The sequence below is a fragment of the Leuresthes tenuis genome, unplaced genomic scaffold, assembly GCF_036924035.1.
Source record: "Leuresthes tenuis unplaced genomic scaffold, fLeuTen1.0.hap1 SCAF_23, whole genome shotgun sequence".
Classification (NCBI taxonomy): Eukaryota; Metazoa; Chordata; class Actinopteri; order Atheriniformes; family Atherinopsidae; genus Leuresthes; species Leuresthes tenuis.
Genome location: NW_027325377.1, coordinates 18846496 through 18860045, shown reverse-complemented (window position 1 = coordinate 18860045; position 13550 = coordinate 18846496). Strand labels below are relative to the sequence as shown.

The following is a 13550-nucleotide window of genomic DNA, read 5'->3' as shown; positions in this document are numbered from 1 at the left end:
AGATTGGCTCTTAAAGAACCTTGAACCGTGAGGTTTCATCAAATAACAAGTATTAGTGCACTCTTGTTTTGTGGTTTATGGTTTGTGTTGTTGCCATACTGCAGGAGTGGAAGTGTATCAGGTCTCACCCTCAAACTCATCAAAACATCCGTCAACAAGATGCTGGAGACCCTCTCCGATGATGACTTTGTGAACGTGGTTTCTGTAAGTATTCACACAGATAATAATGTGTAAGTCTGTCCAGGAAGGTTTATCTGATTGTGGAGATTTGGTTTTCCGGGCACACACATTGATGAATCTTAATGTGAACATTTGTAACTTGACTCTGTGAGTAGCTTGATTTGAATCTGATTTAAAAACGCTGAGAGGCCTTTTAATGATTCAGTGTACCAAGCACAGATGGATATTTATTGTGGCTGAGTATGTCCATAGATGCATGAATGCTTTTATGTTTTTTTGTTGACTCAGAGTCCCATAGCATAGTTCCAGCATGTATGACCAACAGAAAGAAAGCAAGTCACAGCTTGAGCAATCCCTAAAATGCTTCATGTAAAGCTTGACAAATGAATATGTGCTGTGTTTATGAGACACACTTTGAATCTGTGGCTTGTAATGGAAAAGGCTTTGCTTGCCAAATTGAGATTCTGTGGATTCATCAAAGTTTTCCTGGCATTAGGACTGAGGAAATATTCATCCATCATCATTTAAAGTTCCATTGCTTGCTCAGTTGAAGCCTTTCTGCCTCTTAGTGATGTTATTCATAGTTAGAAAAATAGCCCACTCTTAAAAGTTGATATTTTCCCACAATTTTATGAATTGTCTCCAAAACAAATTTCAGGCAATTACTTTAGATGCGATTAGCACTGAAATGCAAAGAGAATCCCTAACTTAATTTTGAGCCTCCTGTGACGCTCTCTTTAAGCTGTTGCTAGGCAACCAACCAGCTCTGTTTCCATCAGTCACGTTGTCAGGGTAATTTAAGAAATCTCCTGTTGTCCATGATCAAAGGACACTTTGACTGAATGTACAAAGCAGAAGAAGGCCGTGTACAGTTCTTACTTGATTGGCGAGAGAAAACGGTTTAAATACAATGATAACAATGACAAAGAGTAGGAAAATGTGCTTTGATCATAGATGAGTCTGATCTAGAAGACTTTGGAAGCTTAAATTAACAGTATTTAATCTAAAAATTATGATTTTAAAAGTCAAACTCATCCCCTCAAGTGATATTCTTTTTTCTGAGAAATTTGAATTCTAATCTATGTTCTTACTATCAATATATTTCATATCAATGAGGAACTTCTCCCAACTGGTGTATTTCTAAATGAAGTAAAATGGGTTTTTACTCAGCAATCACTTTATCCTGCCAGGTCTTAAAATGTTGAACTCGGCTAACAACATATCCAGTGGATCGTGCACCATACCTGTGAAGTTATGATAATGAAATGTTCTTTTCATGAAAATTCTATGACTGTCTTATCAAAATCAAATCCATGCTCTATAATGAAGACAGCTGTGTATATACTATAATACCTGCACTGTTCTTGCACAGATACAGAAGCTTTATTAAGAACCAGATATTGCAGTGAGAGCAGTGAGAGAAGTAAAAAGTTAGTACAGAGTACAGAAGCAAGTTATTTTTAAAGTGTTGTTATTCATTACTTTCATTCATCACTCTATGTCAATAATATGGCAGCAAACGTGAAGCTTTAGCCATGTAATGATGTCCTAACCAGCGAAGACAGTCACTCTGGTCTGCTTGGCTGCAGCTGAGTGAACCCCTCCAGTAATTTGGCTCAGGATATATCATATATTTAGAAGTGACTTTGCTCTTTCTAAACTCCCCCTTTATCCTAATTGCTTTTTCTTCATCCTCCCTCCAGTCTCTCTTGATGGATCATAAATTACTTTGCTTTACAAATCAACCATTTACAACATTTTCTTTAAATTTTCCTTATAAATGAATGGTTTTCGTTGTGGGCTTTTAAGTTGGCTCCGAGAAATGGTCTTTGAAGGTAATTAAATTAGGTTTCAGTGTAATAAGTGCATCGATGGCCTGCAGCTCAATTTGTAAACTATCCCGAGGCAGCTGAAGGTTTTTGAAGGTACAGTTTGTCGTATGTGTATTTCATCCATGTGCTTAGCTTAGATGTATGTTTAGGTTATTTAATGTGTCTCTGGCTAAATCATGCACTTAGCCTTCACATTTAAGTGCATTTTTATACTAAATAGTCAAGACAAATAACTCCTTTTTTTGTTTTTTTTTGTTTTAACCCATAATTAGCCATAATCCCTTTTTTCTGCTTCTTCTTTTTCAACAAATTTTTGGAAGAAAATAAACTTGAGATTTCCAGTGTTTGAATTTCAAAATAAAGTATTGAATTATTTGGCTAACATGTTAAAAGGATGTAAACCTGCTGAATGGAAAAGACACACAGAGATCAATCCAAAAGTATACATCTGACTAAAGATAAAGTCAAATAAATTATCTTAAAGATCACCAGTTAAAATCTGTCTTTATGATATAATTTGTCGCTCCTAATTCATTCAACCTTTAAGCATAAACAGAAACAAATTCACCTGTGTTTGTTTGTGAATATATACAAAAACCTGCATAAATGCAAACTTTTGATTGTGATTGCACAATCACAAATTGTGAATGCTGACATTTTGTTATTTATGCATCCAATAAACCATTATTTGTTTTGTATGCGCATACCTTATAACATAAATTAAGTCTTATATTTTAAGATGTATGCTATCATTTAAATGTACTGCACTCTTGCTCATTAGGTTTATATTAGTGTGTAGTTGTGCGTCTTTTTAGGACTAATGTTGCAGCAGTATTTGCCCTGAAATGCTTGTCAGCTTGTGGAATACACAAATAGATGCATAAATCAACGAAAGTTTGGATAAAATGTTGATGTTGGATTTTTTCCTCAGCTGGGAGGGCTCCAATTTTAGGGTCTGTTCCTTATGCTGTTATATAAACATCTGTATTAATTGATATGATGTTGTTACCTGTGCGCTGTTGCTAAACCGTTTGTCCTTCAGTTCTTTGCCTGTGTTGTTTATGCTTAGTTTGGCAGCTCCAAATTAGTTCCTGTTTCAGACATAAACCATACTGAGATTATTCATGCATTTATTTTTCTGCGTGTGTTCTGAGAGTAGACATGATTTGAGGAGGGCTGCTGTCAAGGCCAAAACAGATGCTGGGAACTAATGAGTAATGTCCCACCCCCCCCTCATAGATGAAGTGTCTGTGTGGTTATGCTTGTACATGGGCAGGTGGGTGTGTGCACAAATTTGACTGGGTTCCATCTGTTCTCTTCACAAAAACTATTCTCCAATACTAACCTGAAGATACTTCACATGTACGAAAGAGCAGTGTGATTTAACCAGATATAGTTATGTCTGCCTCTTTGCCATAATTCTTCCATAATCAAATTCTCTATTCTTTTTTACCTCCTTATGCCACTGTTTTCATTTCCCTTCCTGTTCTCCCTCCAATCCTTCCTTTTCCTCTTACAGCTCCCTTCGGTCTGTGCAGATTTGAATCGATTTCACGTCACACATGACATTTTATTTCTGTTATCAAGCAGACCTGCCTACCTCCAAACATTTGTCTATAATTATTGTATTTTGATTTGAATGTCACTTCCTATACGTTCAGGGGACATTGCATGACTCTGCAACGAAGGGAAAAAAAAAGGCCACATATTTAATAACAAATATGTGAAAGTGCCTTCCCTGCACTTCCCGTCAACCCTCCTTCCCTTTTCCCCCCAGTTCAACAAAAGCGCCAGGCCAGCAGCATGCTTCGACAACCTGGTGCAGGCCAATGTGAGGAACAAGAGGGTCCTGAAAGCTGCTGTGCAGAGAATCAAAGCTGAGGGTATCACCAACTACACAAGTGGCTTTGAGCTGGCATTTGGACAACTTGCACAGGTAAAGTGTAAGCACAACAATGCTTGGACAGCATTTCTCAAGTATTTGTTATAAAGAAACGTGAGTATGTATCGGCCTCTACTGGTTGTTTCTGATATTGCACGTTTTTCCATTTGTGTGACACCTGTGACTCGAAATTGCAACAAACAAGATTTTTTATTTTTTACTATTCTTGCAAGCATTTCCTTTGCCACATCTTTTGGTTAAATGTAGTTAGAATTTCTTCATCTCATGTGTCAACCAGGTGAATGTGTCAAGGGCCAACTGTAACAAGATTATAATGCTGTTCACTGATGGAGGAGAGGAGAAGGCAGAGAAGATCTTTGAAACATTCAACTCAAAGCAAGCGGTGGGACTCTAAAAACTGTTTTCAGAGTGTATAATACAGGCATCTTTCCTTTTTGACATGTTACATTTTCTTTCCTCCTCACAGGTGCGAATCTTTACATTTTCAGTAGGTCAACACAGCTACGACAAAGGGCCGATACAGTGGATGGCCTGCGCTAATAAAGGTACAAGGTTGCCTTCAAAGCTGTTTTTACACCAACAAGATGACTCTTGAAGAGCCATTAGCCAAAAACTTGGCATGTCTCAGCATGGTGTGCAATTTATCCTTAAAAAGTAAACAGTGGAGAGGACACTGGAGAAGTGGAGGACGAAAGAAAAGTTGGCTGGCCGAAAAAATAAAAAGATATATTATCCACATCAAATGAACAGTATCTTAAGGTGATGTCCTTAAGAAACAGAAAAAGAAAAAACATCCAGTAGAGATCTGATACAAGCTTGTGAGAATTGTACTTTTTTTGTTTGGCTCAAAACTTTTGCACAGTACTGTATGAATACAGAGAAATGTATGTTTTAAATTTAGACCTGGTGACCAACTTCTAATGCAATTTAAATTTATTCTGGCTTTGATGTGATCAAACCATTGAGTGGTTCTTTAAATAGTCCTGTTAATGTCAGCTTTCAAGCCTCTCTAATTGCACCTTGTAAGTTTTCATAGCCTCTCCTCATATGTTAAACCTATTTTTCTGCCCCAGGCTATTACTATGAGATCCCGTCTATAGGTGCCATTCGGATAAATACTCAGGTAAACACTGAAATATAATCATGAGAACACAGCTGTCTAAATCTCTGCATTTCTCCCAGGCTCTCTGAAATAGTTGTGTATTGTGCCCTCTTGTGGTAGAACAGCTGATGTTCAGGTTGCAAAATAAAAAAATCTTGCTGTCCTCTTGGCAGGAGTACTTGGATATTTTGGGTCGTCCTATGGTCAGAGCTGACCGAAGGGCCAAGCAGGTTCAGTGGACCAACGTCTACCCAGACGCACTGGTATGTCATGTGGTATAACTCACGTGTGTTACATGATTTTAAGCTCGTTTTATGAAGACAGAAGAAACTGAAGCGGAAAAAAAAGAAAACTAGAGAAAAATTCTAAGCAAGCATTCGAACAAATCTGTTTTATGTTGTTTAAAGTACTTTAGACAAGTCGTATTCAGTTATGCTAAATATTTTCTCTCATGTCACCCTGCTCAACTTAACTTTGCTTAAGTGCTGTATTTAGTAGATCAATTTTATTTGCAAGTGCTACACTAAAACTGTTTTTTTTTTTTTTTGTAGTGTGTTTTATGCTTCCGTCTAAATTTTCTTTTAGGTGACAGGGCAGATAAGAAAGAAGACTGATAAAGGGAGTTTGGATATTGTCAGACACTGTCAACTTAGTATTGACCTTGTCAGCACAAGAACATTTTCTGGCTTTTTTTAATCTTTAATGGATTACACCCATGGGACATGGAAGTTATCAGTTGTGTTTCTCAGATGTTTGTTGAGTTTTACCAATTCTTTTTAATCATCAAAGGATTTATTTTACTAATTTGATCAACTCTGCTAAGGCAATATTCAGTGATATTATAATAATGATGATAATCATTGTTATTATTGTTATCCTCAACTATAACAGTCATTTGTGTTTTATTTATTTGTTCTATGTATTTTTCCAAGCTTAATGGATTATAGACTTTATAGTTATGGTGAATATATCGTTTTTGTTTTTTTTTTTCTTTCAGGAGCTTGGCCTTGTGATCACTGGCACGCTGCCTGTCTTCAACAAGACCGATACAGGCTCAAAGGTAATCAGTGTGATCTTGAATGTACCCAGTCTACAATGGAGCAATATCACCTAAATGTTAAAAGACTAAAAGTTGTATCACCTTACATGGCTCATTGCATTACTTCTAAGTTAAACATCAAGGTGCCCTGACATATAACGACAAACAAACAGCTCAGATGCGCTTTATTAGACAGAAAAAACACGATCTGACCTAGGGATGAACTTGCTGTGACATCCAATCCACTCCCGTGAAGATTAGCAACTGTCTTACTCAGTTTAGAATGCTCCAGACCAAGAAAGTGGCAAAACTTCTGCTTTTATAGAGGTGCTCACACTCACAGTGCATCTGATTATCAGCACCTGGCTGCTACATGCTCTCTAAATTCCTATGGAAGCAGTAAGGGTTTGTTGAGGTCACACACACTGCTTTTGTATGTTGGCAGAAGCAGTTCATCATCTAAGGTTTGTTTTGTTTTTTTCTTAAAAATACATGAAATGATTTATGGATACGCTCCTTAGTATTGTAACTACACATCATCGGTAGGGTAAAACTAACCGGTCCCATGACTGTCTAAACCCAGCTCAAGTTATCTGTTAGTGTATGAATAATCCAACACTTGGTGAATCTTAGGGATTGCTTGTCATGCCGTTCTAAGCTGTCACTGAAACTATTTTCACTGACACCTGAAACACTTGCCAACTTGTTTTTCAGAACTGAGCTCTACAAGTAGCATACATGTCAAAACCGTTGGGATGACTACCACAGCTCTAATTGGTGGCACTACTCATGCTGGTCACTGTTAAACCTTTTTTTAGTTTGTCTTGAAACTTGAGTTCTTTTCCACATTAATCCTTTCCACATATTGAAGTTCTGGTGTTCACAGATTATTTTACAACCATATTAAAGCAGTTAGGCTAATTGGATATAACAGGTGTACTCTCACCTCTGTTTTATATGGTACATCAAGCATGCTTTTTTCAGGTAGTCTCATTTGGTCATTGTCGCATCAATTCGTCTGCTTTCAACTCATTGACTAAATTTCTGACACTTTGACCCCATGGTAGAATTTTTCTCTGTGGTTTTGAAACACGTCGTAATGTTAACCAGACCAAAAATAAACATGCAACATGAATACTCAAGTATTGTCTCACCCTAGCTATTATCCTTTGCTCTCTTGTGGTTTTCCTTATATCCTCTCCAAGGTCCCCCAAAGCTATCCACATGAAGAGGATCTAGGATGTCATACAGCAGAAATCAAAAAGAGATCGGTCCTATAGATCAGAGAGAGAAATGACCCAGTAGCTAAGTGATTCAAGATGAGTTTACATGTCTACCTCGAAGGACTCAGGGCTACCTCCAGTGTGACTGAAAGCAAGTCTGGAAATGCCTCGTCAGTGACTCATGTAGCAATGAAGCTTTGGGGAATGAAACTGTCCAGATTTCTATTGCAACCATTTCCTTGAAATCATTCACAATGCACAGAGGGACTTGACTCATCCAGGAAGAACAACAGAATTCACGAGAGGGCCCTACACTTACTTTTTCTATCACTGACTTTTCTTTCTGTTTTTCCTATGGTTTCTTAGAAGACTCAGAGCCAGCTCATCCTGGGGGTTATGGCTGTTGATGTCTCCCTAGAAGATATAAAAAGACTGACTCCTCGCTTTACAGTAAGAGAACACTTGGGATAAGAAAACAAATATAACTACCTGTCCTAGTGTTACTGTATTGGATGCTGCATTTGGCACCTGAACTGTCTATTCTCTCTTTAAAGTGACATTTATCTCTTTTATTTATCTCTTCTTTAGCTTGGACCAAATGGCTACTACTTTGCTATGGATCCAAATGGATATGTGTTACTCCACCCTAATCTTCAGCCAATGGTAACCAGTGTTGGTCATCTTACTTTAGAAAAGTAATTAGTTACAGTTACAAATTACTTCTCCCAAAAAGTAATTGAGTTAGTAACTCAGTTACCTCATTGTAAGAGTAATTAGTTACTCAGCAAAGTAACTGTGACGTAATTTTTCATGTTCTATACGCTATTACGTTCTATGACATCTTTAACATCAAAGATGTTTATATTAACTGATAGCAGAAGAATAAAAACAATATACACATTATTTTAGAACATTCGGTAATTATTTGAACTCAATACATTGCAGCCTGCCATATGACCTGCATAGAAATAAAAATATGTAAAAAATACATTTAGAAAAAAAAAATTCAAGTGCAAAATTAAGAAACACGTGTAAACTTGGGTAAAACGAAAATGTCTGAAAAATTCTCTCAAGATTAGGCTCAGAGTCGCTGGATACTATTAACACAAAACATTTATTTCTTGCAAGAAAGAGACAAGTCCACACAACCAATCACGAAGCTGGCTCAGAGTTGTCTGACTCGCAAAATGGTACTATTGCTATTTATATTATTTGTGTTTGCTGGCCACACAATGTTATGGGAAAACAAGTTCAGACAGTCAAAAACTATTTTGCTTGCTACATTGTAGTGTTATGAGAACCAAAAGATAGGAGGAAGCCTCTCCCCATCAGAAAAAACGTTATTCTTGCAGCTTTTCTCATAGTATATCTCCATAATTTTTCTAACAGAGACAAAGGAAAATCTGGCCATTGAGTAGTGCAAATCTCTGTAACTGTACCTTAAGGCCTACTGCACAATAAACAGAACGCTATGTTTATATATTGGGGCTTGGGGTTGGGTTAGCACCAGCAGCAACAAGTGCCAGCATGTGTTGATGTGAGGTGCTTCATAAGATTTGAGTTGCGGGAGGCAGACGTGGATAAAATCTTTTTTCCTGGGAATAGTGTGCATGTTACATAAACATTATTGCCTTTAATTAAAATAGGCAAGAAGTGTTGCCGGTACTTCCAGTTTGAGGACGCTACAGTTGAATTTTCCTGGCACGTCACCAGCGTCACTGTCTTGTTGTGTTTGGCAGTCATGGTCCGCCAACCTCATCATCGCAGTTGCACCGGCGTCATCATCCCCACCCCTACTCTTTCCAGACAGCTGATGTGTGGCCAAGACTCTTTGCACTTCATTTAACCAATATGTAGTGATGCGCCACCTCATTCTCTGTAACGGCAACGGCGTTGCAACGATGGGAAAAGTAATTAATTACTCGTTACTGAAAAAAATAATGCTGTTAGCAACGCCGTTATACTCTAACCCCGTTATTACCAACACTGATGGTAACCCAACTAGTAAATAGAAACAACCAGATATTTCCTTAACATTTCCTTTTTTTTCTAAGGACCATCTAGGCAAGATAAAAGGCATGTGAACAATTATCCCTTTTCTTACAAAGATATGAATAATTAAAATTTTTGCCCCCCAAAAAAAAATCTTCTTTGAAATGCACATTTCTATGAATTAAGTTAAAGAAATGTCACGCAAGTGAAAAAAAAACAACAAAAGAGGTTGTTTTTGGAATTCTCATTTTCACTAAAGGAGACTAATGTACATACCGCTTTTTTGGAGTTTTTCTGTCAGAAAGTCAAACCTTCATGGCTGTAACCCTCTGCAGATCATTTTTTTATTTGCAGATGGACAGAAATGCAGAATTCAAAAGGCTAACAATACACAGGCTTTGCAGATGACACTACACTTTGATTAAATGTTGATTGGTTGAAATTAGGCTCAAGCTGGCTAGACCTAGGAGGTGTCGACAACTGATTTGATAATTAAAAGGACGAAATGCAGAAAATCTAAATTGGCAAAGAAACACAGGTAAAAAACAATGACAACAGCTACAGTGAACTTTTTTTAATTTCTTAAAAACAGATATTTGTTCACGGTGAACTCTTTTCTACAGCAGAGCAAAGCTAAAGGACCAACAGCACCAACACAAATCAGAGCAGCCTCTTCACATCTAAAACTGTTCCACGGGTTTATGAGGCTGCGCTGGCAGGAAAACGCTGTAACACGTTGACTTGCATTTGTTCAGCACTAACAGAGAGCGTATGGAGAACTATATTCTGATAGAGGAGGTCAGATTATCATAGAGATATGATTGGGAGGACATCCACTTAGGAACCTCATTCGAGAGGGTCGTTAGACACATTATCTTAGAAGACAAGTAAAAAAAGCCAGATGCAAAATTATTCTTCTCAGTTTTTTTTTCTTTTTTTCTTTTCTGTGTGTTTGTTTCTTGGCAATAACAGGCTGAAGGGGTATGCCAGAGAGCTTTTCTGTAATTCATATACACTAAATATAACTTCTGTTTTGACAAGTCAGGTTGAAGAAAAAGTGGCCTACATAAAAAAAGGATATTAAAAAAATCCACGGTGCCCCGAGCACATATTTTATCACTTACATATTAGCTGTTACTATTAAACAAAACTAAAAAACAAGGAAATGAAATGGATTGAATTTTATTGAGGGGCTTTTATTGCACTTACAATAACATGACAAATTGTCTTCAGCTGGGGTGATTTTATCATCTCTTCTTCTCAGTTTCGTGTGTCATTTTCCCTGTGACACATACACAGCAGTTCAGATGAGAAACAAACACAAAAGAGAGTAAAAAGAGCTGTAGACACTGTCATATTGCGCTGAACTAAGATGTGTTCACACTGTGATAACACAGTATGAGCATTTGAATTGTCTATAATGGCTAATAATTCATTGCAAATAGAACTCTGATGTAAAATATGCCTGAAAACGTACAATGATTTGCAGATCTCATAAACCAATATCTTATTCACAATAGAACATACAAAACATAACAAGTATGCAGTGATTCAAAGTTAGACATTTTACTGGTTCATGAAAAGTCTTAGCTCATCTTGAATTTGATGGCAGCAACATCACTCAAAGTTGGGACAGGGCCATGTTTACCACTGTTTAACATCTCCTCTTCTTTTATCAACAAACTTCTGGGAACTGAAGAGACTTATTGCTGGACCTTTGAGATAGGAATTATGTCCCATTCTTGTCTAATATAAGATTTGAACTGTTCAACAGTCATGGGTCCACTCTCGTATTTAGTATTTCAGGATACTGCAAATTTTTCTAACGGCAAAAGATCTGGACTGCAGACAGGCCAGTTCGGCACCTGGACTCTTCTACTACAAAGTAATAGACGGAAGCATAGTGCACATATAATAATCCTTTTCCTCAAGGTTGTTATGGTAAAACCTCAGCTGAATCACTGTTTTTAAAGCTCTCACAGTTCCAAAAAAACAATATTAGTTTAAATGTGCATATACTCCAATCAGTCCCAACCTCAAAACCACCAACACGTAAAGTTTAATTGTTCATTTTATCAATATGCACCTACCTACCTACATTTTGCTCATCAGTCACATCCCGTCATATGGCAACAGTACTCGCTCACTGACGAAGACCCTCAGCAGGACATCAGTGGCCTTTTGAAAACAAATCAAAAGTGTCTGATGTGTTCACCTGGCCCCCAAGCTTCCCAGATACCACTGTGATGGGATCTGATGCTACCTCTGGCAAGCAAACTGAAACGAAAAAAAACTCCATCCTACAAAGGGCCCAAAGGATGAATTGCTAACATCCTGACACCAGAAACTCTGGGTCATCCTTAGATGTTCTTTGTCCTCACCCCGATTGGTCACAGCTCTTTTGGCAGCATGAGAAAGAGCTGCTGAATGTAGGCTGGTGGCTATGATGTCATGGCAGATCCTTGTGTGCAGAAATGAAGGAAAAAATATTTATTTTCAGCATTTTAGAGGGATTATTTTTAAGGGAAGTGAAATATCGGTTCCAGCTTTTATTTATTTATTCATTTATTTGCAAGTTCCTAATTCCTAAACACATGAGAGAAAACCATTTAGATGTGATTTATTGTAATTAAATCCATTAGTGGCTCATTAACATTGGTCAACATTGTGATTTAGTGAGGTAGACACTGACATTCCTGATTATTAACAGACTTTTTAGAGTGAAAACACACATGCTTAGTCTTAGTCAGCTTATAAGACTTTCCCATTAACCTTTAGTGAGTAGTAGTATATGTAGCTTTGTAGAAAGGTTATTGTCCTGCATGGCAGACATGACATGAAAGCATTTGGTTGCTCTTTGATTAGCAGGCTGGTTTTGCATCCCTGCCGCCTGTCCAGTGTTTTCCTGAACTGCTTCACTGGCTGCTTTTATCATTTGGCAGACTTTTGAGTTCTTTCTTTTTTTTTAAAGACGTCATAATCATCTGGTTGCAAGATGATGTTTGTTTGCTGAACCAAAATATTTCTAATTGACCTTTGAGATATGCGTTTTTCTTTTGAATGTGTGTTGTGAAGACTGGTTACGGATGACTGAAAGTTAACAGACATAATGAGTCTCCCTTTAAGACTACAAAGCATCAAATGTGTTTTCAATGGAAGATCGATCATTTATGGTTACTGGTTAGTTTTTTTTTCCCTGTTTTGCCCACAGTCCACAAATCTTGATTCATTTTGTGTAACACTGACTGACTGCTTGTATTCCCACTTAGAATCCTACATTTCAAGACACTGTAACACTCGACTTTCTGGATGCAGAGCTTGAGGATGACATCAAAGTGGAGGTATGGAAGATATGATACTGCAACTTAAATGATACAGAAGCTGACATTTTTCCATGGTACATAGTGTTTATTTATTTTGTATTATTTATTCAACAGATAAGAAGAAAAATGATTGACGGTCAAACAGGGTCAAACGCAATATCTACATTAGTGAAATCTCAAGATGAGGTAATCGTATTTGTTAAAGTTCATCATTTTAAAGCTCATCTGTTTAGAAATGTACACATGCATTGACAATACCGTTGCTCTCAAAGCGCTACATTGACCAAGGTCAGAGGACGTATACCTTTGCACCAGTGAAGGGGACAGACTACAGGTAATGTTTTGACACTGCATGCAAAATTATTAGACCATTGAATTGATTTACTGCTGAGTAAATGCACTGCCTTTGCTTTAATATATGCACAATAATTAGGCACTTAGATGATGGGTTATTTGTCCCAAATCATTCATTTCCTTGGGATTCTTTTAGAACAGAAGTAACAGAAAAACACAACAATTTTGGTTTAAAAACTATGCCGCAACCAGTAAAGTCACTTTTCTTTTCACAACTGTCATAAATCTTTCATGGTCTTTTCATTTTCACTGCATCCACAGCCTCCAACATGCTTTTCAAAGTGTGTTGACTTTCCTCATGACAAATCTCATATTTGAAAAGGGCCCACAATTCTCACATCGATTCCCAGGCAGTAGTCAACCAGCAAAAGGGCTGATTAACATTTTCATAGAGACAGAAGCCAGTACCAGTACCCTTCCTCTGACCTGTTGTCCCTCTACTGGAACTGATGCTCCGTGTCCACAGTGATCAAGCATGTGCTAGTCCTGCTCTATCAAGAACTACTCTCCTTTAATGTGTACATTAAACCTTTTAAAAAGAATTCTTATCTTTGACATTTTACGGCCCAGTTTTGAATTTTCAGCAAGGAAATCTGAGCACT

At 37.4% G+C, this 13550-nt stretch overlaps 1 protein-coding gene across 1 annotated transcript in view; it reads left to right on the top strand.

The window, feature by feature from the left end:
- cacna2d1a (calcium channel, voltage-dependent, alpha 2/delta subunit 1a) overlaps window positions 1-13550 on the top strand; it is a 99706-nt gene that overhangs the window by 58657 nt on the left and 27499 nt on the right. The window contains exons 10-21 of the mRNA XM_072377758.1: window positions 105-204; window positions 3790-3948; window positions 4193-4297; window positions 4382-4460; window positions 4989-5038; window positions 5191-5280; window positions 6015-6077; window positions 7646-7729; window positions 7868-7942; window positions 12541-12612; window positions 12709-12780; window positions 12867-12928. Coding sequence (XP_072233859.1) covers window positions 105-204; window positions 3790-3948; window positions 4193-4297; window positions 4382-4460; window positions 4989-5038; window positions 5191-5280; window positions 6015-6077; window positions 7646-7729; window positions 7868-7942; window positions 12541-12612; window positions 12709-12780; window positions 12867-12928 — 1011 coding nt within the window. The remainder of the gene's footprint in view (window positions 1-104; window positions 205-3789; window positions 3949-4192; window positions 4298-4381; window positions 4461-4988; window positions 5039-5190; window positions 5281-6014; window positions 6078-7645; window positions 7730-7867; window positions 7943-12540; window positions 12613-12708; window positions 12781-12866; window positions 12929-13550) is intronic.